Source organism: Camelina sativa, chromosome 5 (genome assembly GCF_030686135.1).
Source record: "Camelina sativa cultivar CO46 ecotype springtype chromosome 5, ASM3068613v1".
In the NCBI taxonomy this organism is placed as follows: Eukaryota; Viridiplantae; Streptophyta; class Magnoliopsida; order Brassicales; family Brassicaceae; genus Camelina; species Camelina sativa.
Genome location: NC_141884.1, coordinates 6911260 through 6934004, shown reverse-complemented (window position 1 = coordinate 6934004; position 22745 = coordinate 6911260). Strand labels below are relative to the sequence as shown.

At 36.7% G+C, this 22745-nt stretch overlaps 3 protein-coding genes and 3 long non-coding RNA genes across 7 annotated transcripts; 2 read left to right on the top strand and 4 right to left on the bottom strand.

Moving 5' to 3' along the window:
* Positions 1 to 153: 153 nt before the first annotated feature.
* Positions 154 to 2251, bottom strand: LOC104785960 (putative cyclic nucleotide-gated ion channel 12). The gene is made up of 6 exons (XM_010511259.3): positions 2003 to 2251; positions 1624 to 1936; positions 1311 to 1517; positions 871 to 1220; positions 666 to 777; positions 154 to 566 (listed from the first exon to the last, which is right to left on the bottom strand). The coding sequence occupies exons 1-6, from the start codon at positions 2029 to 2031 to the stop codon at positions 333 to 335; spliced, it is 1245 nt and encodes a 414-aa protein (XP_010509561.1). The 5' UTR covers positions 2032 to 2251; the 3' UTR covers positions 154 to 332.
* A 3476-nt stretch (positions 2252 to 5727) lies between these two features.
* LOC147943329 (uncharacterized) lies at positions 5728 to 7648 on the top strand. Its single transcript, XR_015598055.1, has 2 exons — positions 5728 to 7238; positions 7326 to 7648. It is a non-coding gene; the product is annotated as an uncharacterized LOC147943329 (long non-coding RNA).
* Positions 7649 to 7749: 101 nt separating this feature from the next.
* On the top strand, positions 7750 to 12208 carry LOC147943328 (uncharacterized). Its single transcript, XR_015557330.1, has 4 exons — positions 7750 to 7820; positions 7950 to 11256; positions 11354 to 11533; positions 11638 to 12208. It is a non-coding gene; the product is annotated as an uncharacterized LOC147943328 (long non-coding RNA).
* A 3091-nt stretch (positions 12209 to 15299) lies between these two features.
* On the bottom strand, positions 15300 to 16372 carry LOC147943327 (uncharacterized). Its single transcript, XR_015598457.1, has 2 exons — positions 15941 to 16372; positions 15300 to 15856 (listed from the first exon to the last, which is right to left on the bottom strand). It is a non-coding gene; the product is annotated as an uncharacterized LOC147943327 (long non-coding RNA).
* Positions 16373 to 16447: 75 nt separating this feature from the next.
* Positions 16448 to 18778, bottom strand: LOC104785962 (cyclic nucleotide-gated ion channel 11-like). Its single transcript, XM_087513243.1, has 7 exons — positions 18492 to 18778; positions 18324 to 18389; positions 17898 to 18228; positions 17570 to 17776; positions 17116 to 17468; positions 16885 to 16996; positions 16448 to 16799 (listed from the first exon to the last, which is right to left on the bottom strand). The coding sequence occupies exons 2-7, from the start codon at positions 18350 to 18352 to the stop codon at positions 16578 to 16580; spliced, it is 1254 nt and encodes a 417-aa protein (XP_087369369.1). The 5' UTR covers positions 18353 to 18389; positions 18492 to 18778; the 3' UTR covers positions 16448 to 16577.
* Positions 18779 to 20094: 1316 nt separating this feature from the next.
* On the bottom strand, positions 20095 to 22455 carry LOC104785958 (putative cyclic nucleotide-gated ion channel 12). Of its 2 annotated transcripts, none has more exons than XM_010511257.3 (7): positions 22190 to 22455; positions 22032 to 22113; positions 21605 to 21944; positions 21297 to 21506; positions 20824 to 21200; positions 20624 to 20735; positions 20095 to 20535 (listed from the first exon to the last, which is right to left on the bottom strand). In XM_010511257.3, exons 2-7 carry the CDS (start codon positions 22058 to 22060, stop codon positions 20302 to 20304), a joined length of 1302 nt encoding a protein of 433 aa, XP_010509559.1. In that variant the 5' UTR covers positions 22061 to 22113; positions 22190 to 22455; the 3' UTR covers positions 20095 to 20301. The 2 variants fall into 2 exon arrangements, with proteins under 2 accessions (XP_010509559.1, XP_010509558.1); XM_010511256.3 differs by having other exon boundaries at positions 22032 to 22097; positions 22190 to 22427.
* Positions 22456 to 22745: the final 290 nt, after the last annotated feature.

Genomic DNA, 22745 nt, shown 5'->3' with positions numbered 1-22745 from the left:
TAACTAACTACTTCACACGATGACCTTGCCAGTGACATGTCCGTATCATCATCCGTTTTACTAGGCTTCATCCAACTTTCATGTTTGTTACAATCTTTTGTTTGTCCTCTATTCTAAACTAGCTTAGACATATAGAAATTGACATACAAGAACTGAGAAATGGAGGAGATGGGTTTTACTTTAGATAGAAGGATACAAAGACAATAGATGGATGGAGAAAAATATTCATAAATACAAGGGAAGTGGGAACATAAGTCCCTAAACAAACATCAAGAAGACACATTGTTCCATTATAATTCTGGTCCGGTTTGATGCCATCCGGTATAACGAAATTATGCACTATGCTCATCAAGATAGGTTTGAGTTTCGCGTCTGAGGTCTTCTGGGAAGCGACGAAGAAGAGATTCTTCATCCGTGCCCCTGTAATTTTTCCATAGGGTTTTCTCGTTTTCCTTAATGCGTTTCTTGAGCTCTTCTGGTAGTTGCCTAAAGGTCATCCATGTTTCTATGTCTTTCTTTCTCTCATTCATTTCGTCTGCTCTGACGGTACTTGTTAGCAAGTATTTCTGTGATCATGACCAAATTAAAGGAATCAGTACTTTTACGTACGATCGACATCAGAATAAATGTAGTTCTCATGTGGTGTACGTATGCATATATATTACCTGAACGTTTCCAATGAGTACAGCAACCAAGAATAAACCACAGGCGCAAATGATGATAGCCAAAAAGATATCTGTTGCAGAGTTGCCTGGCTTGAGGTTTTCACCAAAGGTACTGTAATCAATCATTAAACACAACGTTGCGCTATGTATCATCGTTTTTGTTCTTGTCAAAATTTGAGAGAGAGAGTTTAGATGTAGTACAAACCTAAGATTTCGGAGACCCCACCAAAAGCAGTAGAAGAACTTCTTTGGAAAATCCCTTAGATTTCTACTTCCCACCTCAGACTTCAATACTTCACCGTACATACCATGGTCGTATATTGTTTTGTTTACGATCCCGGCCAAGTATTTGGATGGTTTTGGGATATCGGCAGATTCCTTTACTAGGCATGAATTATTCAGAAACTCTCTGTTGCTTTTACGACCTACTAAATGTGCACAAAACAGCTCCGTGAGATTGCCAGGCATAGTCGGCCTCGTCGTATTCATCCAAAATTTATGCCAGCATATGCTTCGCTTTTCAATTGCAGTAACGTACCAGAAAGCCCCAAACACCTAGACAACATCACATATTTGTAATTAACAATAAATTCTTTGATGTCCTTGTACGTATAACAAAACATTAATAGCAAATTCAAGACTTACATAACTGCACAACAGGAAGAGCGAAAGGTTTAAAAGAGCTCCAATCCACTTTGATTCTGCTATTCCAACAGTTGTTTTTGTCACCGCTTTGTAAACCGGATAGATACGAATGATTCTTGGTATATACTGAACAACTATGGTCCACTTGAGTATTCTATTTGTCACCAGATTGCTAGACCATTCAGTACGGACGAGGAGAACCATTACCTACAAAATTTTGTATTGGAACATCTCTCTCTCAATCAAAAAAAAAAAAAAGAAATGCACAGCACGACGTACGTAAAATATGTCACAAAGGAAGAGAGAATAATACCACAGGAATGGGGAGAAGAGAAACAATGTCAACAATGACGTAGAAGAGTGTTTTTCTTCCGCTCATCTTGCCTCTCAAAGACGATGTTTGAGAAAAAAAGATGATATAAATATATAATGCGTCTATCAAGATACGAAAGAAACAAACGTTTGTTCTAAGCGTTTCGTCGTAACCGATGCATGAGTTTAGATAATCAATTTCAGGAATAAAGAGAAAAAAAGGATCAATAGCCAAAGCAACCCCACAAACTGCCAGAAAGAATTTCCTCCAGCTTTCAAGGGTGCGTTTCTTCAGTCCATTCCCAGTACCCGACCTGTATCACAACAAGATGTCACTACAACAATAAATTTTCATAAAAGTAAAAATTTAAACTAGCTACCTTGCATAACTAGGCATCTCAATATTCATGTTTGTATGTAGTTTCCTTCTTGATCTGCAATGTTTTTTACCAGAGAGAAAATGAAGTCACTATGTAGTCGCAAAATATAGTAGAAACCAAACGGAGCTAATATATAGTATTACACAGTGTAAGGAGTTGACTGACTAAAGAGTAAAGACAATCAGAATCTTAAGAGAAAGAGAGAAAACAAAACATGACAGTGAGATATGTGGGAGTATCGATATTCCCAAGCTTATCCCACTTTCTCATAAAATCCAAATTAAGTAAATGCAGAAGCTCCCAAACTGTGTAGATGATAATGAAGATTATTCTAACATCTACGGCTTAACAATACAAAAAACAAGGCGATAGATGTCACTAATCTCTCGGTTATTACCGACGGCTTACCGACGAATATTTGATAGAAGACTAGTTTGTCAGTTGTTTGTCAGAAAATTACTGACGGACAAATTCTTCTATAATCCGTTAGTTTTTCTGATGGATTACTGACGGATATTTAATTTTCTTCGCCCGTGTCAAATTTTGGTCGGTATTTTTTTCATCTGTCGGTAATCCATCAGAAATAACTGACGGATATTAACTTTTTGTCGGGTGTGTCAAAATTTGGTCTTTGTTTTTTGATCTGTCGGTAATTTGTCATAAATAACCAACAGAAAAACTGATGGATTACATGTGGATAGTGTAAAATCTTCCTAACGTAGCTCCGTAATACACCATTTTATAAGCGTTGTATAAAAGATGAGTTTTCAATGACTAACTACTCTTCTTTGAAACTACATTCTTCAAAATTTGTGTTTTTATAGAAAATAAGTTGTTTACTTAAAGTATTTATGATATGTATTACATCTTATGGGTAAGAGCATCTCCAATGGTCCTCTATTTTTTCCTTTATAATATATAGGGGAAAAAAATAGCAATCTTTATTTTAGAGGTGAAAATAGAGGTGAGTTAAAGTGAAACTCACCCCTATTATGCAGATCTCTATAATAGAGGAAAAAGTAGGGAAAACCATTAGAGATGATGTTGATATCAGAAACAACAACTAGAAATATGAAATTAAAAAATAAGATCTGGGTAGACTTTCGGTGCAAATCGACAAGAACAATGAAGAACAACGAACTGGATTTTTTGTATTGATTTTCTGTATCGAATCTTTAAAGTTACCTGGCCTTTTCGTTTACAAGTGTCGAATATTTAAACTAGAACCCAACACAACTCCTCCTTGATTTCCTCCTATAATCCCGCCTATGATCTTGACCGCGACCTCCGGACCTCATCGTTGGATTGACCTCGCCAAACAGCCGAAATCTCTTCACGGGCCTATGCCCGGCCCATTTAATGATATGGCTTCTGATTCTTCTTGGGCCTTTCTTATGGGCCCTCGACCAGCGAAACCCAACACCAACATATGGTAAGTATTTGTCATTTGTCTTTGAAATTATTTTTTTCTCTAATTTTATCATATAGATGTTTATTTTCACAAATAATTTTATGGTTAGTATATAATACATATTATATGCATATATGTCAATAAAAATTATGAAATTAAGAGTTTTAATCTTAAATCCATCGGTAAGCTGTTGGTAATCCGTCAGAAATAACCAAAGAAAAACCAACAAATATAATATTGACAAAATTTTGATATATGTCGGTAATCTATCGGAAATAACCGACAAAAACCAACGGATATCGAAATTTTTGTCCACGAGCCAGATACAGAGAAATTTTCAAGATGGGGGAAAATGAAAAATTTTAGTCATAACTGACGAGCTATCCGTCGGTACTGTCGATATTACCAAAGCACTTCATCTTCTTCTCCCCAGATTGTTTTTATTTTTCTCAAAATCTTTCTCAAATCCACTTTCCAGCTATGCCTTACCTTCAGCGATTACTTCCTTCAAATTTGGCGAGTCTCTCCTACCACTCTCTCCAACTTCTTATAGCATAAATTCTCTTTTTTATCTTTTTATAGATTTGCTTAGTTCTCTTAGATTTCTTAGGAATAAGATAGATTTGTTAGGTTTGATAGTTTGTTCTATTTGGGTGTTATTAATTTGATGAATTGGTTTTTTAATAGATGTGTGTTAGATTTGTTAGACTTGGGTTTTATTTGATTTGATGATTTGGTTTTGATAAATTGGATTTGATGAACTGTTTAGTTTTTTACAGGGATGGGTGTAAGATTTTTATACATTTTATAATTTTTTGAGATATTACTTGTTTAGTTTTTTACAATGGTTTCTAATATTGGTAAGTATTGATTTTATACATTTTATAATGTTGCTTTTATTTATTATCAGTTGAGTATATAATGTATATTATGAATTTTTAATATTGTTAAGTATATACTGTTTCTTTTGGAACAATTTTTAGTTCTTTTAACAATTTGTTGTTTTGGGTTTTTACAATATATTTTCTTAAACTTCTGAATTTAAATATTTAAACATTTAGATAATAAGTATTTTTAGTATTTAATTAAAATTGTATAATTAGCTAATTTCTTCTTCTAAAAATTTATTTTTTTAAAAATTATATATATAATCCATCGGTAATTCCCTCGGTATAACGAAAAATTTCCAAACCGTTAACTGTCATGAATCCGTATACTAATGCAATCACCATGCATAAAGCATACATGGATATAGTGTTTTTGTGACCATCGTTATCATCAAAGAAAGAGACTGCTTTTTTTTTTTTTTTTTTTTCTATACTTCTCTCATTTTCCACCTTGATGATTTATAGAATATAATTTGCAAACGAGGGTCGTTGTCAACTTATGCCAATTTTACGTATTATATATGTGGTGTATTTAACATGTATATATATATATATATATTATATAAAAACTGTTGATTATAATGCATATGGTCAAATTAGCTTACTTGTAGTTCGAGTATATTGACCACTCTCTAGTTTCTTTACGCATTATTGTGTTTCTGAATCATTGGCATCTTGTACGCGTACGTATCTCATCTTGAAATTAAGTATTTTGTTTATTTTTATCGTTTCATGTTTAGTCATTGCCGTAATAGTAAACTTCTCTGTTCAGTTTAGAGGTTTCATATATATAATTTGAAGATTTTTATTATATTTACTTAACTTTGACTATATATAAAAGCTAGATATTGCTTGCTTGCACCCTAATTTAATTAGTCATGTATTTCACATGGAGAGGTGTAGACATATATCATCTCTGCAGGGATGAACTTTTTATGTAAAAGTGGGAATTTGCAAAGTCCTTATTAACGATATATCCATTTAAAAATACACTCATGACAAATGAATTAGTTAATTGAGTTGGTTTAATTGGTAAGCCGATTTTGTTTGAGATTTTATGGCTTATCCGTTCATATATTTTCACCTAATGCCGATCTTGCTTGGACCATAGCCTTAAATTGGGTTCTTTTTGTCCTCCTTTTGTTGTTTGTATCTTTATATTATTATTTTCAACAAGTGAGATATATATATATATATATATATATATTGTATCTTTTAAAATTCTTTTCTTTCACATCAATGGATAATAATTTAGTTTCTTAAAAAGAAGCATAAAAGAGATGTTTACAAGGTGAGCAATTCCAAAGAGGATCATGTGCCTCAAATTAAATGCATTCCCTAAAATTAGACATTCATTTTTTTTTTTGTCAATCAAGTTGCATTAAAATTCAAACTACTCAATGTTTGGTACAAACAAAACCGGTTAAACCGGGGGAAATACAACAGGTGGTACAGAGATATTAAGTCGTAAAGCATTAAATGAAACAAGGGTAGATAGAGAGTTTTTCGCAATCTCATATGCTCGTCGGTTTCTCTCACGAGGGACGAAGGTGAAGGAGATTTCTTCAAAACTCGATGCTAACAGGAGGATATCGTGTAGAATCCCGTGAATCTCATCTTATTGGAGTTCCAAGTTAATCGCTTTGATCAGCTGTTGTGAATCTGAAGCGTATAAAAGTTTTCGATAACCAAGATCGGATGCATGTTGCAAGGCCAAATACACTGCTATCACTTCCGCCATTAGCGGGGATCTGACATGGTGAGAGTTGGCACTGCCGGTTTTTTCAGAGTTTGGTACGGAGCCTGTGAAGATCCAGCCGAAACCCACGTCCTAGGATTCCTCCCTCCAAGCCGCATCCGTAAAACATCGAATCAGATATGGGTTAGCCTTAGCATGCTGTTTCTGTGTACATATATGTGTCGATAAGATCTCTGAGGTTTGATTTAGGTACCATTCCCGGATTTGAGAAATGGCTTGAGTCATAGCCTCTAAGTCATAGCCTCTACCGGGGAAATAGATTTCAGTTCAAAAATAAGCTTATTGCGGCATGTCAAAATGGCCTACAGGATCCAAGCCCCCAAAGCTCCATTCGCAAGACCAGTAGGTGGAAGGTAGCTTAGTAATCGGGTTACCTTAAGACCCAACTCAAAACTTTTGATCTCCGATGTGTCGAAAGGAGTTTTGGTTGGGGTCTGCAACCAGATGTTCCTGGCAAAAGTACAGTGAAAGAACAAGTGGAGTCGTGTCTCCTCCTGACCACAGAAAGGCAATTGGCGGTTCGGTTAATTCCACGACTGCCTAAGTTTTCACCAGTTGGGATCGCATTTCACATTATCTTCCAGAGGAAAAACTTGATTTTTGGTAAGCAAGGTAGGCTCCAGATCTCTTTTCCCCAGTTAAAGTCATGAAGTGGATTCTCATGCTGTGATTGTTGTTCCCGTTTCAAAGATAAGGTCTGGTAACCTGATTTCGCTGTATATTCACCAGATTTTGTGGGTAGCCAAATGTAGTGATCTTCTGCTCCATGCTTGCTAGGTCGGATGGCCAAAATCTAGTCTTTATACTCCGGGAGCATTGATTCGAGTCTCTCAGGGTCCCAAGTGTTGGTAGATGTGCAAATGAGCTATGCCACAGTTTGGAATTGAGTGTTCTCAGGGGGAGGTCCCATTGGGCATACAGGGGAGGATAAGGATATCCATGGATCATACCAGATAGTGGTTGAGGTTCCGGAGCCTATTGCTTTCCCTAACTGGGATTTGATCAAATCTTTGCCAATGTAGATGCCTTTCCAACCGTGGGAGGCTGACGAAAGAATTTCGCATTCTAGGAAAGAAGCATCACCACAGTATTTGCCAAGCAGAATTCTTGCCAGAAGGCTCTTTTGTTGGGTTAGTATTCTCCAGCTCACTTTTGCTAGAAGTGCATCGTTGAAATCTGGTATATCTCAAAATCCTAGTCCACCATTCTTTTTATGTGTTGTCATCTTTGACTAAGCTAACCAACAAATTTTCCTTTTCTCTTAAGATTCATCCCACCAGAACCGAGTAAGGGCCGATTGAATACGCTTACACAGGGAGCCTGGTAACTTGAAGCAGGACATAGCGTAAGTAGGCATTGAAGCAAGTTCAGATTTCAGCATGGTAGTCTTCCCAGCAGTAGAGAGTGATCTATTAGACCAGCTTCGTGAATGTTGCTTTATCCTATCAACAATGGTGTTAAACATATCGCGTTTCTTTCGACCAAACAGCTCCGGGAGTCCCAGATATTTCCCAAGGCCACCAACTTGTCTCACTCCTAGTATTTGCATATCCATCTCTCGAGTTTGGTCACACGTCTTTGCAGAGAAGGTAACAGCGGATTTAAGCTTATTTATATTTTGTCCTGAGGCTCGTTCATATTTCTGGAGAATGGACATTAACTCTCTGCAACACTGTTTGTCTGATTTGCAGAAAAATATGGTGTCATCTGCAAACAAAAGATGGTTGACTCGCAGACTATTTTTTGATACTCTGATGCCAGGTATGTGTTTATCTTGTTGAGCCTTGTTGCATAAGCCATATAGGATCTCACTACAGAGGATGAAAATATAAGGTGATAGCGGGTCACCCTGTCTAATTCTTCTTTGTGGTTCAACTTTCCCTTGTGCAGATCCATTTAGAAGGTAGGAGTAGGAGACCGATGTAATACAAGTCATTATCCACTGAATCCAGGTTTGGTGGAACCCCACTCTTTCCAAAACCAAGCAGATACAGTCCCACTCGAGTCGGTCGTACACCTTACTCATGTCAGTCTTGACCGCCACGTAGCAACGCACCTTTGCTCCAGAAGTCTTGAGGTAGTGGAGATTCTCATGTGTTATTAACACATTGTCTGTTATAGCTCTTTTAGGTACGAAAGCTGATTGGTTTTCCGAAATCACCGTTTGGAGGACAGGTTGGAGTCGCTTTGCTATAACCTTTGATATAATCTTGTAGAAAACTGAGCAGAGGGCGATAGGTCGATAATCAGCCATTTTCTGGGGACTTTGGATCTTAGGTATGAGCCTAATATGAGTTTCATTACTATGTGCATGTATTCTGTTTGATAAGAAGAAGCTCTGGACTTCAAGGACTACGTTAACTCCCACCACGTCCCAGTTTGACTGAAAGAAACTGGCAGAAAATCCATCAGGGTCAGGGGCTTTATCAGAATTGAGAAACAAGTGAGTTTTATTTCTTTTGGAGAGGGAATAGTGATGATTTTTTGGTTTGTTTCAGGTGTGACACAAGGATCGATTGCCTCCCGGATAATAGTTCCGAAGTGAAGAGGGTTTGGAAATACTTATTTGTTCTTCTTTATGCATTGCAACCCCATTTTCATCTTCGATCACTGAAAATTTATTGATTGCATGGCTGCCTCTAGTTATAGCATGAAAGTATCCGGAGTTTTTATCTCCCAAAGTTAACCATAGTTGTCTACTTCTCTGCTTCCAGAATTCTTCCTCAGCTTTATAAGCCTTTAACAGACTTAGGTTAATAGTAGAGATTACCTTAGTGGTCGGAGTTTGGCTGGACATGGCTTCCTCTAATTGTTGTCGAAGTAACTAGATCTCCTTCTGACTATCCTAGTGTTTCTGTCGAAACCAGGTTATGATTTCTCTTCTACACCGAGCCAGTTTATTTTGCACTGTTTCATAAGTATCATGATTCCAAGCCTTAAATACCAATTCTTTGACTTCTAGGTTCCCTTTTAGGTGCCTGTCGTATCTAAACATGCCTTCCTTTTTCCTTGTTGATAGATCGAGGCAAGTGAGGAGTGGTTTATGATCAGAACCTTCAAAATGCAGGTATTCGATGCAGCTATGTGGGAACTCCTCTCCCCATATCCCATTGGACATTGCTCTATCCAAACGACAGTGAATGATGTGATCATGTCTCTTACCTCTCCATGAGAGGAAGTTGCGAGAGTGCCGTAGATCGAAGAGATCACATTCAGACATGAAGGATCGAATATCAACAAAGGTGCCTTCGTGCCTATCTCGTCCCCCATGTTTCTCTGATGAGTTGATGATGTCATTACAGTCACCAGTCAGGAACCAAGAAACCTCTCTAGTAATACCAAGCACGGTAAGTTCATTCCATATAACCTTTCTTTTTGTTCTATCAGGTTCGCCATACACAAAGATGGAGTAGAAAGATTTCCCTTCAGTAGTAATGCGAGTATCAATGTAATCTTTGCAGGCAAACAAAATCTCAATATTCATGTGTTGTTTCCATAAGAGAGCAAGGCCTCCTCCCCTAGGAGTGTGGGGTGATACAAGGTTAGTGATTCGGGTATTGCATCCAGTTGAGGAAAGAGATGACATTCTCATCAGTGTTTTTTGTTTCCATGAGGAATATTACATCAGGTGAGATATTGGAGTTTATCTCACGGAGTCGCCGGCCTGTTGTGGGATTCCCCAAACCACAACAGTTCCGACTCAGTATCTTTAAGGAAGAGGAGGCGGTGGATTGTGAAAATCAACTCTTTTCTTCGTTAAAGTTGGGACTATTGAGCGTAGAGGAACTGAAGGGTTGCCAGTTTGTGAAGCAGGTCTTTCTTTCGCATTTGATTTACGGCTGGAACTAGGTCAGAGGCACTCTTCTGTAAGCCATTTTCTGTATTTGTGATTTCTTTGGGGATCCGTTTGCTAAGTTCCTTTTTTGACTTTTTGCTCCTGCTAGTTTCAGATTTTGTCTCGGAGATCCTTTCGCTAAGGGTGGTCGACCTCGTCCTCGCTTTGAAACAAGGGATGATACCTCCATGGTGGGAGAGTTCCGTACATTAATTGTTGGTCTAGCTTCAGTAAGAGATCCTTCAGGTTGAGGGATTATAGAGCCAGTTGGGGCAGAGGCAGATGCAGCCTGGACAATTTTGTCCGCTGTTTCGGCCATTAGGTTTTTTTGCTTCTCTCAGGATTACTCTCTGTTTTCTAGCCGCTTTCTCTCTTGGGTCTGGAACCGCCAAATATTGGATAGTAACATCTCTAAGCTCATCCACGACCTGTTCTTTTGTATGGATTACCACAGGAGGGGAAGGTTGATCCGGCACACAGGGACCACGTGGTGAGGAGTTGAGGTACAGTCATGGGGGGTGAGTTTTGGGGAGGTTCTTCCATGTTTATTTCCAAGGGGGAGGGGGGGGGCGTCTTGGTCTCGATGAGTCTAATCTCTCACCCGTCTCTTTATTTTCTGGGCCAGATTTTTCTTTCCATTGAAGATTTCAGTATGGATCTCGTCTATGCTCCTTTGAGAGGTAGGGAGGGTGATAAGAATCCCTGTTGTACTCTCTCCTTTGGTAAGGGTGTAGTCTTTCTCTCTCCAAGTGCCTTCTAGCCGTGTATGCATTGCGTTCTTGGTTTTGGCTTCTTGACCTGTAGTCGCTTTTGCTATCTACCGATATAGCTGCCTGATTTGTGTACTTAGTGTTTGCAGAGACATAGTTCTTTGGGTCTGAATGGCCTGAGAGAGTGCTAGGGGCTCTAAAGTTATTCTCTGGAGTATAGTAGTTTCTCTGGATTTCCTGGTTAGTGTAACTTGGGGTTGGAACACTTGGGTTAGGGATACGTTTTTCTTTTGAAAGGCCAGGGCAGTACCTCGTCTCATGCATGAGTCTGAAGCAGTGAGAGCAGTGATTTTTCAAAGTTTTGTAGTCTAGGGTTACTATGGCTTCCTTACCATCCGGGAATTCGACATGGTTTCTTTTGTCAAAGGTTGTAGGCCATCGATATGGACTCGGATCTTGGCAGAGTCACAGGTAATCTCCACTTTTTCGAGTTCACCTAATTCTTTACCTATCGTTTCCAACAAATATGTCTGCCAGTAGTGTTTTGGTAAACCTTGTAGTTCGATCCAGAAAGGGATCTTGGAGGGGAAAGTTTCGGAAATCACTGGTTCCCATTTTTGTAGGATTACCATACATTGGCCATAATGATAGGGTCGGTTATCCAACACCTGTTGCATATCTTCTTCAAAGTCGAATCTGAACTGAAAGCAGCCACGTCCTAGGTCTGACCTTGTAGCTTTACCTTTCAGGTTCCATCTATTAGCGAGGAAAAGAAAAAGAGACCATAGCCTTTGAGCAGCAGGATTTGTTAGCCGTCCCATTAGGGTGAGAGAGTTTTCCTCTATCAGAGCAGAGGTATCTAGATCCGGGGCTTGGATTCTCTTCCGAGGTGGGGGAGAGAAGCTTGGATCGATTTCCTTGCCTTTTAGGTAATACGGGATTTTGTTCTCCATGATAAGCTTATGTGATGGAGATTGAAGGGTTTACAGGGACTGAGGTAACGGAAACTTTCGGGAAATGGTGAATGTTGCAGGGTTATACAGTTTACAAGGGTTATCAAGGGTGAAGAGGATTAGACAAAGTTAGTAGCAGGATACGTACCAGAAGGTTGAGTGGTTCAGATGGGAGCTTTGGTGGTGGAGGGCGCTGGAGAAGGGAAGCACACAGCTTAATCTTATCGGAGACATTGCATGGACTAGCATGTTTTCCTTGTGCCCCAAAGAAACCAGGGAATAATACTTTTAACCGTTAAAAGGTAGTTGGTGAGATTTGGTTTTTTGAAAAGTTCTTTCTGTTTCGGGGGAACATCGAGACCCGTGCCCGAGAGAGAAAAAAATTCAGACCCTGCTCAATGTATGTTATGGTCTGCTAGACATTCATTTCTAAGTGTTTAGGTATTAATAAAAACCATTTCTTACTCGTTTTCTTGTGTACCAAGGAAAGCAATGGAAAGCCTTAATTAAATATGTAGCAGTTAAGCAACACACACCGACAGACAAACAAAGCTCATTATTAATTTTATTTAATATCAGATCAACTAAAATTAATACAACACAAAGCTTTCAAGAGAAGAAGACATGAAAGTGCCAATTATCATCAGCATTTGTTAGGATCTAGACACATAACCTGAAGGGTAGTGTGTTATTACATATTAGTGTCATTGAACTGGTAGATGATAATGTGAAACAAATTTCAGTACTTCTTATTTATACACTTGCAGAGAAACTCTGGTCATATCACATAGTGTTATAAATTTACATAGGCAATGGCTTGTTGTCGAGAAACGATTGGAAATGAAGAAAACCACGACGAGGACGGTGAAGAGGTACCTCATGTCCTGCTCCATGTACTGTCACTACTCACTAGAGTCAGCCCTTTGTAAACTTGGCTCCACCCACCAACCTGTTGTTTCACTGCTACATTAGTTTAATCCAATAGAAGAAATAAATGAATCAAAGGGAACATAGTACTTTGTTGTTTTCTTCGACCTGTCCATTGTCGTTCCACGGGTACCATTTGGAGAGTGGTTGTAACTTGAGGGCTCTAATGGAGTATCGTGTTCCGGTAACAGGAACCACTGAATCAGTGTCTCTCCGCTGCATCCAAATTTACAGAACAAGATGTCCAATCATGATACCAAACCGGGGTATAAAACAGTGATAAAGAAAGAGAATTAGCTACCTGAAAACCCATATCCTGAGGCCTGCAGCGATGATTATACTATATCTAAGACTATACTATTTCGGGTACCCGCCCATTTTTTATCCAGTTTTTTTCAGACTGAAAAAACGGGTCCGGAAACCCTCTATTAAACATTGGGTTTCGGGTGCCCAATGGGTTTTAACCCACTTTTAAGTCTTCACACGATGATGACCTTGCCAATGCCATGTCCGTATCATCATCATCCATTTTACTAGGCTTCAGCCAACTTACATGTTTGTTACAATCTTTTGTTTGTCCTCTATTCTAAACTAGATTAGACCATAGAAATCAAATACGTGAACTGAGAAAAGGAGGAGATGGGTTTTATTTCAATAGAAGATACAAAGACAATAGATGGATGGAGAAAAAGATTCATAAATACAAAGGGAAGTGGGAAGATAAAAGTCCCTAAACAACAATATAGTAAACATTAAGAAGAAGACACTTTCTTCAATTATAATTCTGGTCCGGTTTGATGCCATCCGGTTAAACGGATTTAATCGGACCAGAAACATTTCCTTTCAATACTTTTTTTATAGGGAGATTTGCACCCACACCTACTTTGCATCCATCTTCTTTCACTTTCACCTACTTTCTGCTATTGCTATACTTTTTCAAGTTTCATTTTTGTCATTTTTAATGGCAAAAATGCCCCTCTCCTCTTTCTCTCCTTCTTTTCTCTCTTTTTTCTTATTATTTTTTCTTTTTATTGTTGTTAACACTTTAAATGATTACCATAAAACAAATTATCTATTTATTTATATATAATATGTTATGATTATATATTTTCTACATTTTAAAATACATATTGCTACATTTATTATGAATTTTTAGATTATACAGTATCCATTTGTCATTATTGCTATATTTATTATGAATTTTTAGATTATACAGTATCCATTTGTCATTGAACAAATGTTCAATGATAAGTGGTTAATCAATTGCAGTATTATGTTATGTTATGATCTCTTTGCAAAGTTCATGTGTTACCCAAAACTCAAAGAACATAAAAAAAGAGCTTATGATGATTAGTTACGGACCTTAACTTGAAAAGAAAAGAAAGAAAAATAAACAAAGTTTAGTGGATAAATAAATTATGGATAGGTCTCCATGGATTCATTCAAAACAAAGTAAAATTTTCCAAGGTTAGTCTCTTTTCCACCACCAGTTCGGAATGTGCGGCAATAACAAAGTATATTCATACTTTAAGATTCATGATTTCCATCCAAGCCCATCCACTTAACTTTGACCACATGAACATTAAACCTAATTTGTTGACATATGTTTGTTGGACATGAGCACATGCTTTCTTCTGCTATGATATCATTTAGTTTAGTTTGATGCTACAAATGATAACCATGTGTACATGGTAGCATGGATATTATTGGTGTTTTGTTCATTCATATTCTGTAGGCATAGTATTGTTATTGTGGGATATCATTTATTTTAGTTTGATCGCTACAAATGATAACCATATGTACATGGTAGCATGGATACCATTGGTGTTTTGTTCATTCATATTTTGTAGGTATAGTATTGTTATTGTAGGATATCATTTAGTTTAGTTTGATCGCTACAAATGATAACCATGTGTATATGGTAGCATGGATACCATTGGTGTTTTGTTCATTCATATTCTGTAGGTATAGTATTGTTATTATGGGATATCATTTAGTTTAGTTTGATCGCTACAAATGATAACCATGTGTACATAGTAGCATGGATACCACCGGTGTTTTATTCATTCATATTCTGCAGGTATAATATTGTTATTGTGCAAAGAAATAAATAGATAGTACACATGGTGTAGGAGTTAAATTTAAAAATTTTAATTACAAAAATTAGTATCTTGTTTATTATTTTCAGATAGCTTAACATATGTTGTTAATTTCCCGTTAATATATTATGTTAAATTATGCGATGTTAAGTGGCAGTTATTTTTGTTTTTTTTTTTGGTTTTTTATTTATTTTAATTTTTCTTAAATGTGTAATTCGATTTTTTTTTTTGGTTTTGTAGAATAGAAAGAAAGTGCTCTTTCTTTTATCTTTAAACTGATAAATTTAATATATTTTTTGTGAAAATATATGGTGGAACACATAAAATTCAAATTCATGAGTTGTTTAATTGAGAGTAATTTTAAGATTCTTTTAACTAAGATCATGCGGTAGAGTAATTAAGATTTTATAGCATAAATATTATTTGTTTTGATATATTTTGGAAACTAAAAAAGTAATAATTGTTTTTTAAGGTAAATAAGATATCTGATTTTTAAAAAATAAATTGTGACTGTTTTCTTATTTTGTTTTTGGATTTTTTGTTAATTACTAAATTATGAAAATAAAATCGGGAAAAATGCCAAAAAAAACCCGAAGTTATTTTTATTTGGACGTTTAATACCCAATGGTTTTGCATTGGAATAAAAATACACCAAATAATAAAAATGTGTCATTTAAAACCCAAAATAATAAGTGTTGTTATTTTCATACCCACGATTTTTCAACAAAATCAAAATTCCAATTTTATCCCTGATTTCCAATTAATTATTAAGATCTAACTGAAAAATTTTCGGTTTTCTGTTAACCATATCAAACCGAGAATTAATCCCGGTTATCTTTTTTTTTTTCTCTCTTCTTCCTCCTCTTTCTCTCTTCTTCATCGTCCTCTTGTTTCTGGAAATTTTCTGCTTTTTAAAGCAAAAGAAACTTAATCGATTCCTTTTTAAACCGGGAATTCTACTTCTTTCTTTTTTTCTTCCTCCTCCTCTCTCTAATCGTCGTCGTTTTATCTCCTTCTAACGATGCGTACAGATCCTGGAACTTGACGACAATGTTGGCTCGTCTGGGATGGATACTCGGACGAAGAATTGGAATCTGAGATTGGAGTTCGATTCCTTTTTGGGTTACGTCTGCTTTGGATCCCAAACACCCTACGACAAATTCGATTCATTGTTTGTTCTAAGATTGTTTGAATTTCATATTATTTTTTGGGTTTCCGTCAAATTCAGACCAAGCACCAACACGAAAACATAAACACCATCAAGTAATTTCTGCTACAGAGAATAAGAAAACGAAATTAAAAAAAAAAAAAGAGAGACGCTATAACAAAAAAAATCAGAGCAAAATCTGACTGATACCTTTGAATATCATAATTGTTGTCACATTCTGCAAACGTTATCACTTCTCTAAAACACCTAATCTTCTCCCCTACGCGGGCACACACAGTCAAAAAAAGATTAAGTTTCTTTTGCTTTAGAAAGCAGAAAATTTCCAGAAACAAGAGGACGATTAAGAAAAGAGAAAGAGGAGGAAGAAGAGAGAAAAAAATAGATAACCGGGATTAATTCTCGGTTTGATATGGTTAACATAAAACCGAAAATTTTTCAGTTAAATCTTAATAATTAATTGGAAATCAGGGATAAAATTGGAATTTTGATTTTGTTGAAAAATCGTGGGTATGAAAATAACAACAATTATTATTTTGGGTTTTAAATGACACCATTTTATTATTTGGTGTATTTTTATTCCAATGCAAAACCATTGGGTATTAAACGTCCAAATAAAAATAACTTCGGGTTTTTTTTGGCATTTTTCCCAAATAAAATCTGATGTGGAGAGAGAGAGAGGAGAGAGAATAGAAGGGATTAGAAGGAGTGAGGGCTAATATGTAAAAAAACTTAAAAAAATATATGAGTAGTAGAAAGTACGTGTAATTGTAAATAGTTTTGGAAAAAGTGGGTGTGGGTGCTAAAATCTCCTTTTTATACACTATGGCTATGCAAGATAGGATTGAGTTTCGCGTCTGAGGTCTTCTGGGAGGCGACGAAGAAGAGATTCTTCATCCGTGCCCCTGAAATGTTTCCATATGGTTTTCTCGTTTTCCTTAATGCGTTTCTTGAGCTTTTCTGGTAGTTTCCTAAAGGTCATCCATGTTTCTGTGTCTTTTTTTCTCTCCTCCATTTCGTCTGCTCTGACGGTACTTGATAGCAAGTATTTCTGTACGTGATCACACATTCCAAAAGGAATCAGTTTTACAAAGACATCAAAGGAATCAGTGACTTTTACAAGCATATATACGTACCTGAACGTTTCCAATGAGTACAGCAACCAAGAATAAACCAGAGGCGCAGATGATGATAGTAAAAAAGATATCTGTTGCAGAGTTGCCTGGCTTGAGGCTTTCGCCAAACGTACTGTAATCATTAAACACAACGTTAATAAAGCGTCTTTTGGTTTCATCGATCTCTTTTTCTTCGTCTTCTTCTTCTCACAATTGAGAGAGAGAGAGAGAGAGTTTAGATGTAGTACAAACCTAAGGTTTCGGAGACCCCACCAAAAGCAGTAGAAGAACTTCTTTGGAAAATCCCTTAGATTATTACTTCCCACCTCAGACTCCACTACGTCACCGTACATACCAAAGTCGTATTGTGTTTTGTTTACGAGCCCGGCTAAAATTTTGGATGGCTTTATGATTTCGGCAGGGTCGATTACCGGGCATGAATTTTTCAGAAAAAGACTGTTGTTTTCACCACCTACTAAATGTGCACAATACAGATTCGTGAACGTCCTAGTCGTCTCATTCTCATGCATAGTCTTATTCCAAACGTCATGCCAGCATATGCTCTGCTTTTCTATTGCAGTAACGTACCAGAATGCCCCAAACACCTGCCCACCACAGCACATGCATTATATTTTTTGTAACAACATTTCTGAGTGAGTCACGCGCGGTATAACAAAACATTAATAGCAGCAAAATTAAGACTTACATAACTGCACAACAGGAAGAGCGAAAGGTTTAAACCAGCTCCAATCCACTTTGATGTTGCTATTGTAACAGTGGTTTTTGTCACTGCTTTGTAAATCGGAAAGATGCGAATGATTCTTGGCATATACTGACCAACTATGATCCACTTTAGTATTCTCTTTGACACCAGATCGTTAGACCATTCAGTACGGAGGGAGATAACCATTACCTACATGCATGATTTTGTATTGGAAAACATCTCTTCAAAATAAAATTTATATAAAAAAAGAAAAAAGGAATGCACGACGTAGAAGTAGATGTCGTCACAAAGGTAGAGAGAAATATCATACCGCAGGAATGGGGAGAACAGAAACCAAGTCAATAACAATGTAGAAGAGTCTTCTTCTTCTGCTCATCTTGCCTCTCAAAGATGTTTGAAAACGGAAGATGATCAACGCATAGAATGCGTCAGCCAAGAAACGAAGGGCACAAACTAATGTTCTAAGCGTTTCGTCGAAACCGATGCATGATTTTTGATAATCAATTTCAGGAATAAAGAGAAACAAAGGATCAATAGCCAAAACAGCCACACAAAATGATAGAAAGTACTTCCTCCCGTTTTCAGGGGTGACTATCTTCTCGTAAAACTTCTTTAAGCATTCTTTAACACCAGTACCCGACCTGTCTCAACAAGATATATATCACTAGTACACAACAAATTTATATATATATATGTATGTAATGTATAAGTTATTTTAAACGAACTAGCTAGCTACCTTGCAGAACTACTCATCTGAATATTCATGTTTGTATGTCGTTTCTTTCCTGATCAGCTGCTCAATCTGCAATGTTTTTTTTTACCAGAGAGATAATGAAGTCACACTCTCTAGTCGCAAAATATATTAGAAACCAAACGGAGCTAAATATATAGTAGTATTACGTACACAATGTAAGGAGTTGGCTGACTGGCTAACGAAAAACAGAATCCTAAGAGAAACTGAGAACCTCAATTCTTTTTATATAATAAAGAGAGAAAACAATACATGACAGATATATTGTGGGAAGATTCAAAGTAAATGCAGATGATGAAAGACTATTCAACATCTACTACGGTTTAAGACATCTTTTAGCTCTTCTGTCCTTTCCCTGCAACTTACATTCATATTTAATCCAATTTTTACTTACAACTTGCTATTTTGGAATATTGGTTCGATTCGGAGAACCTTTCAGCAGTTCTAAATTTAATATGCCTTTAATATATATATATATATATATATATATATATATATACAAATAGAAAGATAATTGCTAATTTTATGAAGAATTTTGGCTTATAGTCTCCGTTTACTTTTCTCCCTTCCCCTGAGCCAATTATTTTGACCATGCATGTTACTAGAACTTTGGATGAAGGAACTCAAAGTGCTTGACGCCAAGAGGCTGCTAGTGCTTAGAGTGTAGGGGCTGTGTCTTTACTAGTTCAACATTGGATAAGCTTCTTTTGTCTCTTTAAAGTGCATCCAAAAAGAAACGTTAATCAAATTACAATAATTTCGTTAGCGTTACCTGAATATGTCAAAAAGCTTGACTCAAAGAGTCTGCTTATAGTCTCCGTTTACTTTTTTTTTTTCTCAATGCCCTAAGCTGTTAGAATATTGAAAGGAAGAAGAAAAGAAACAGAACAAAACAGAGCAAGAGACCTTTGTCTCTTCTCTTAGACAGAAGACAAGAACGAAATTGAAACTTATATTTACATGAAACTTGTTACTTTTATGTTTTACAACACACCACACTTATATACAAGTCCTACGGTCGTAACCTTTCGTAACTTGTCACAAACGACATGTTGAAACAATACATCTACTAACACTTGTGTATACACACCCCTCTTCACTAACTAGAGACACATTGGTTCATTTAATTATAGAACATAATAGGACCAAACTCAATTACAAACTAACATAAGCCAATTAATTTTGACCATGTTACTAGCTAAACCATGTCTCCGAGTGGCTTAGACTCGGGGTTTAGACTCGGTGGTGACTCAGTGAGCCAGTAGAAGAGTGCTCTTCCTGCTGGCTCGTTGACGGTTATGTAACCAGAGAAGTGAGAGAAAGAGACATCGTTTGGTTCACCGGGAAGGTGATAGATTCGGTCCTTTTCTTGTTCGTCTCTGCAACAAGAAGCGTAGTAAGGGAGTAGAATTAGGAGGAAGAAGAAGAAGAGAAGGTATCGAGCCATGGTGGGTGAAGATTTCAATGTTTTTGGTTACAGAATCATTTGTATAAAATAAAGGTAAAAAAAATGTGGTTGGTGGTCCAGAGAGAGATTGATTGATTTAGTAATGGCCGTTATATTTGTAGTTTTTTTTTACAGCATTGACTTTATTTAACTACTTCACACGATGATGACCTTGCCAATGCCATGTCCGTATCATCATCATCCGTTTTACTAGGCTTCATCCAACTTTCATGTTTGTTACAATCTTTGTTTTTGTCCTCTATTCTAAACTAGTTTAGACCATAGAAATCAAATACGTGAACCGAGAAATGGAGGAGATGGGTTTTATTTCAATAGAAGGATACAAAGACAATAGATGGAAAAAAAGATTCATAAATACAATTGGGAAGTGGGAAGATAAGTAGTCCCTAAACAGTACAGTAAACATTAAACGAAGGTACACATTGTTCCATTATAGTTCTGGTCCGGTTTGATTCCGTCCGGTATAACGGATTTAATGTCATCCGGTATAACGAATTATGCACTATGCTCATCAAGATAGAGTTGGGTTTCGCGTCTGAGGTCTTCTGGGAAGCGACGAAGAAGAGATTCTTCATCCGTGCCTCTCAAATTTTTCCTTAGGGTTTTCTCGTTTTCCTTAATGCGTTTCTTGAGCTCTTCTGGTAGGTTCCTATACGTCATCCATGTTTCTATGTCTCTCTTTCTTTCATTCATTTCGTCTGCTCTGACGGTACTTGATAGCAAGTATTTCTGTGATCACACCCCAAAGGAATCAGTTTTACGAAATCAAAATAAATAAATGTAGTGTCTGTACGTACGTGGTATGAGCATATATTACCTGAACGTTTCCAATGAGTACAGCAACCAAGAATAAACCACAGGCACACATGAGGATTGCCAAAGAGATATCTGTTGCAGAGTTGCCTGGCTTGAGGTTTTCGCCAAAGGTGCTGTAATCATTAAACACAACGTTAAGCTATATATCATCTTTTTTTCTTCTTCTCACAATTTGAGAGAGAGTTTAGATGTAGTACAAACCTAAGATTTTTGAGAGCCCACCAAAAGCAGTAGAAGAACTTCTTTGGAAAATCCCTTAGATTAACACTTCCCACCTGAGACTCCACTACGTCACCGTACATACCAAAGTCGTACTCGTGTATAGTTTTGTTCCCGGCCAATTTTTCGGATGTTTTTCTCATTTCGGCTGGGTCGATTACTGGGCATGAATCTTTCAGAAAAAGACTGTTGTCTTTACTATGTGCACAGTACAGCTCCGTGATATTGACTTGTTTCCACCTAGTGTCACTCCCAAAGTCATGCATAGTCTCATTCGCACGCATAATCTTATTCCAAGCGTCATGCCAGCATATGCTTTGCTTTTCTATTGCAGTAACGTACCAGAAAGCCCCAAACACCTGGCCAGCACATGCATATATCACATATATAAATATTGGTAACAATTCTCTTGATGTCGTATAACTAACAAATAAAAATAGTAAATTAAGACTTACATAACTGCACAACAGGAAGAGCGAAAGGTTTATAAGAGCTCCAAGCCACTTTGATCTTACTACTGTAACACTGGTTTTTGTCGCTTCTTTGTAAATCGGAAAGATGCGAATGATTCTTGGTATATACTGACCAACTATGATCCACTTGAGCATTCTCTTTGACACCAGATAGTAAGACCGTTTATTACGGTAGAGGTGCCAAATCATTGCCTACAAGATTTTGTATTGGAACATCTCTCAAAGTATAAGAATTTACAAAAAGTAGATGTCACAAATTAAAGGAAGAGAGAATAACATATAATACGTACCTGAGGAATGGGGAGAGCAGAGACAATGTCAATAATACTGTAGATGAGTCTTTCTCTTACGCTCATCTTGCCTCTCAAAGATGTGACTAGAGAACGAATGATGTGAAATAGATAGAGTGCGTCAATAAAGCTACGAAAGGCACCAACTCCATAACCAAGCTTTTCGTCGAAACCGATGCATGATTTTTGATAATCAATTTCAGGAACAAAGAGAAACAAAGGATCAGTAGCCAAAGCCATCACACAGACGAACAGAAAGAAAATCCTCCGGAATTCAGGGGTGACTATCTTCTCGTAAAACTTCTTTAAGCATTCTTTAACACAATTCCCAGTCCCCGACCTGTATCAACAAGATATCACTACAACAAATTTTCAAAACAAAATATGTGTATGTAATATAAGGTTATTTAAATTAGCTAGTAGCTACCTTGCAGAACTACTCATCTCAATATTCATGTTTGTATGCAGTTTCCTTTCTGATCAGCTGCTCAATCTGCAATGTTTTTTACCTGAGAGAAAATGAAGTCATTCTGTAGTACGCAAAATATATTAGAAACCAAACGGAGCTAATATAGTATTACGTACGTAGACAATTTAAGGTGTTGGCTGAACGAAAATCAGAATCCTAAGAGAAACTGAGAACCTCAATTCAATTTATATAAGAAATTAAGAGCGAAAACAAAAACATGACAGTGAGAGATTGTGGGAATATCGATATTCCCAAGCTTATCCGACTTTCACATCAGAAGGAAGATTCAAAGTAAATGCAGAAGCTCAGTGCCGTGCCTACCACGTAATAAAAGGGCAATAGCCCTATAACCACAAGAAAAATATTATACATAAAAGGCCACATTTTTTATACAAATTATTTGTTTTTTTTAATATACGAATTATTTCCCAGAATGTAGGAGATGAATAATCCAGTTTTTACAACTTGCCATTTTAAAAATATTAGTTCGGTTCCGACTTCCGAGAACCTTTCAATTCTAAAATTTAATATGCCTCTAATACATAAAAATGCAAAGATAATTAATTGCTAATATCCCTATATATTAAAAAATAAGAATTCTTTAAAAAAGCTGATTTGTTGTCACCAGAAAGCTCTATCTCCAACTAATTATTTGTTTTTAATATTCCATAA

Excerpts from the sequence above, each read along its gene's own strand:
- LOC104785958 (XM_010511257.3), bottom strand. The coding sequence starts at position 22,060 with ATGAATATTGAGATGAGTAGTTCTGCAAG. Across the intron at positions 21,507-21,604 it reads CTGCTCTCCCCATTCCTCAG|GCAATGATTTGGCACCTCTA; the intron begins GTACGTATTATA and ends AAAATCTTGTAG. Across the intron at positions 21,201-21,296 it reads TCTTCCTGTTGTGCAGTTAT|GTGTTTGGGGCTTTCTGGTA; the intron begins GTAAGTCTTAAT and ends TGTGCTGGCCAG.
- LOC104785960 (XM_010511259.3), bottom strand. The coding sequence starts at position 2,031 with ATGAATATTGAGATGCCTAGTTATGCAAG. Across the intron at positions 1,221-1,310 it reads TCTTCCTGTTGTGCAGTTAT|GTGTTTGGGGCTTTCTGGTA; the intron begins GTAAGTCTTGAA and ends GATGTTGTCTAG. Across the intron at positions 567-665 it reads TACTCATTGGAAACGTTCAG|AAATACTTGCTAACAAGTAC; the intron begins GTAATATATATG and ends TCATGATCACAG.
- LOC104785962 (XM_087513243.1), bottom strand. The coding sequence starts at position 18,352 with ATGAATATTCAGATGAGTAGTTCTGCAAG. Across the intron at positions 18,229-18,323 it reads CAGATGAGTAGTTCTGCAAG|GTCGGGTACTGGTGTTAAAG; the intron begins GTAGCTAGCTAG and ends TTGTTGAGACAG. Across the intron at positions 17,777-17,897 it reads CTGTTCTCCCCATTCCTGCG|GTAATGGTTATCTCCCTCCG; the intron begins GTATGATATTTC and ends TCATGCATGTAG.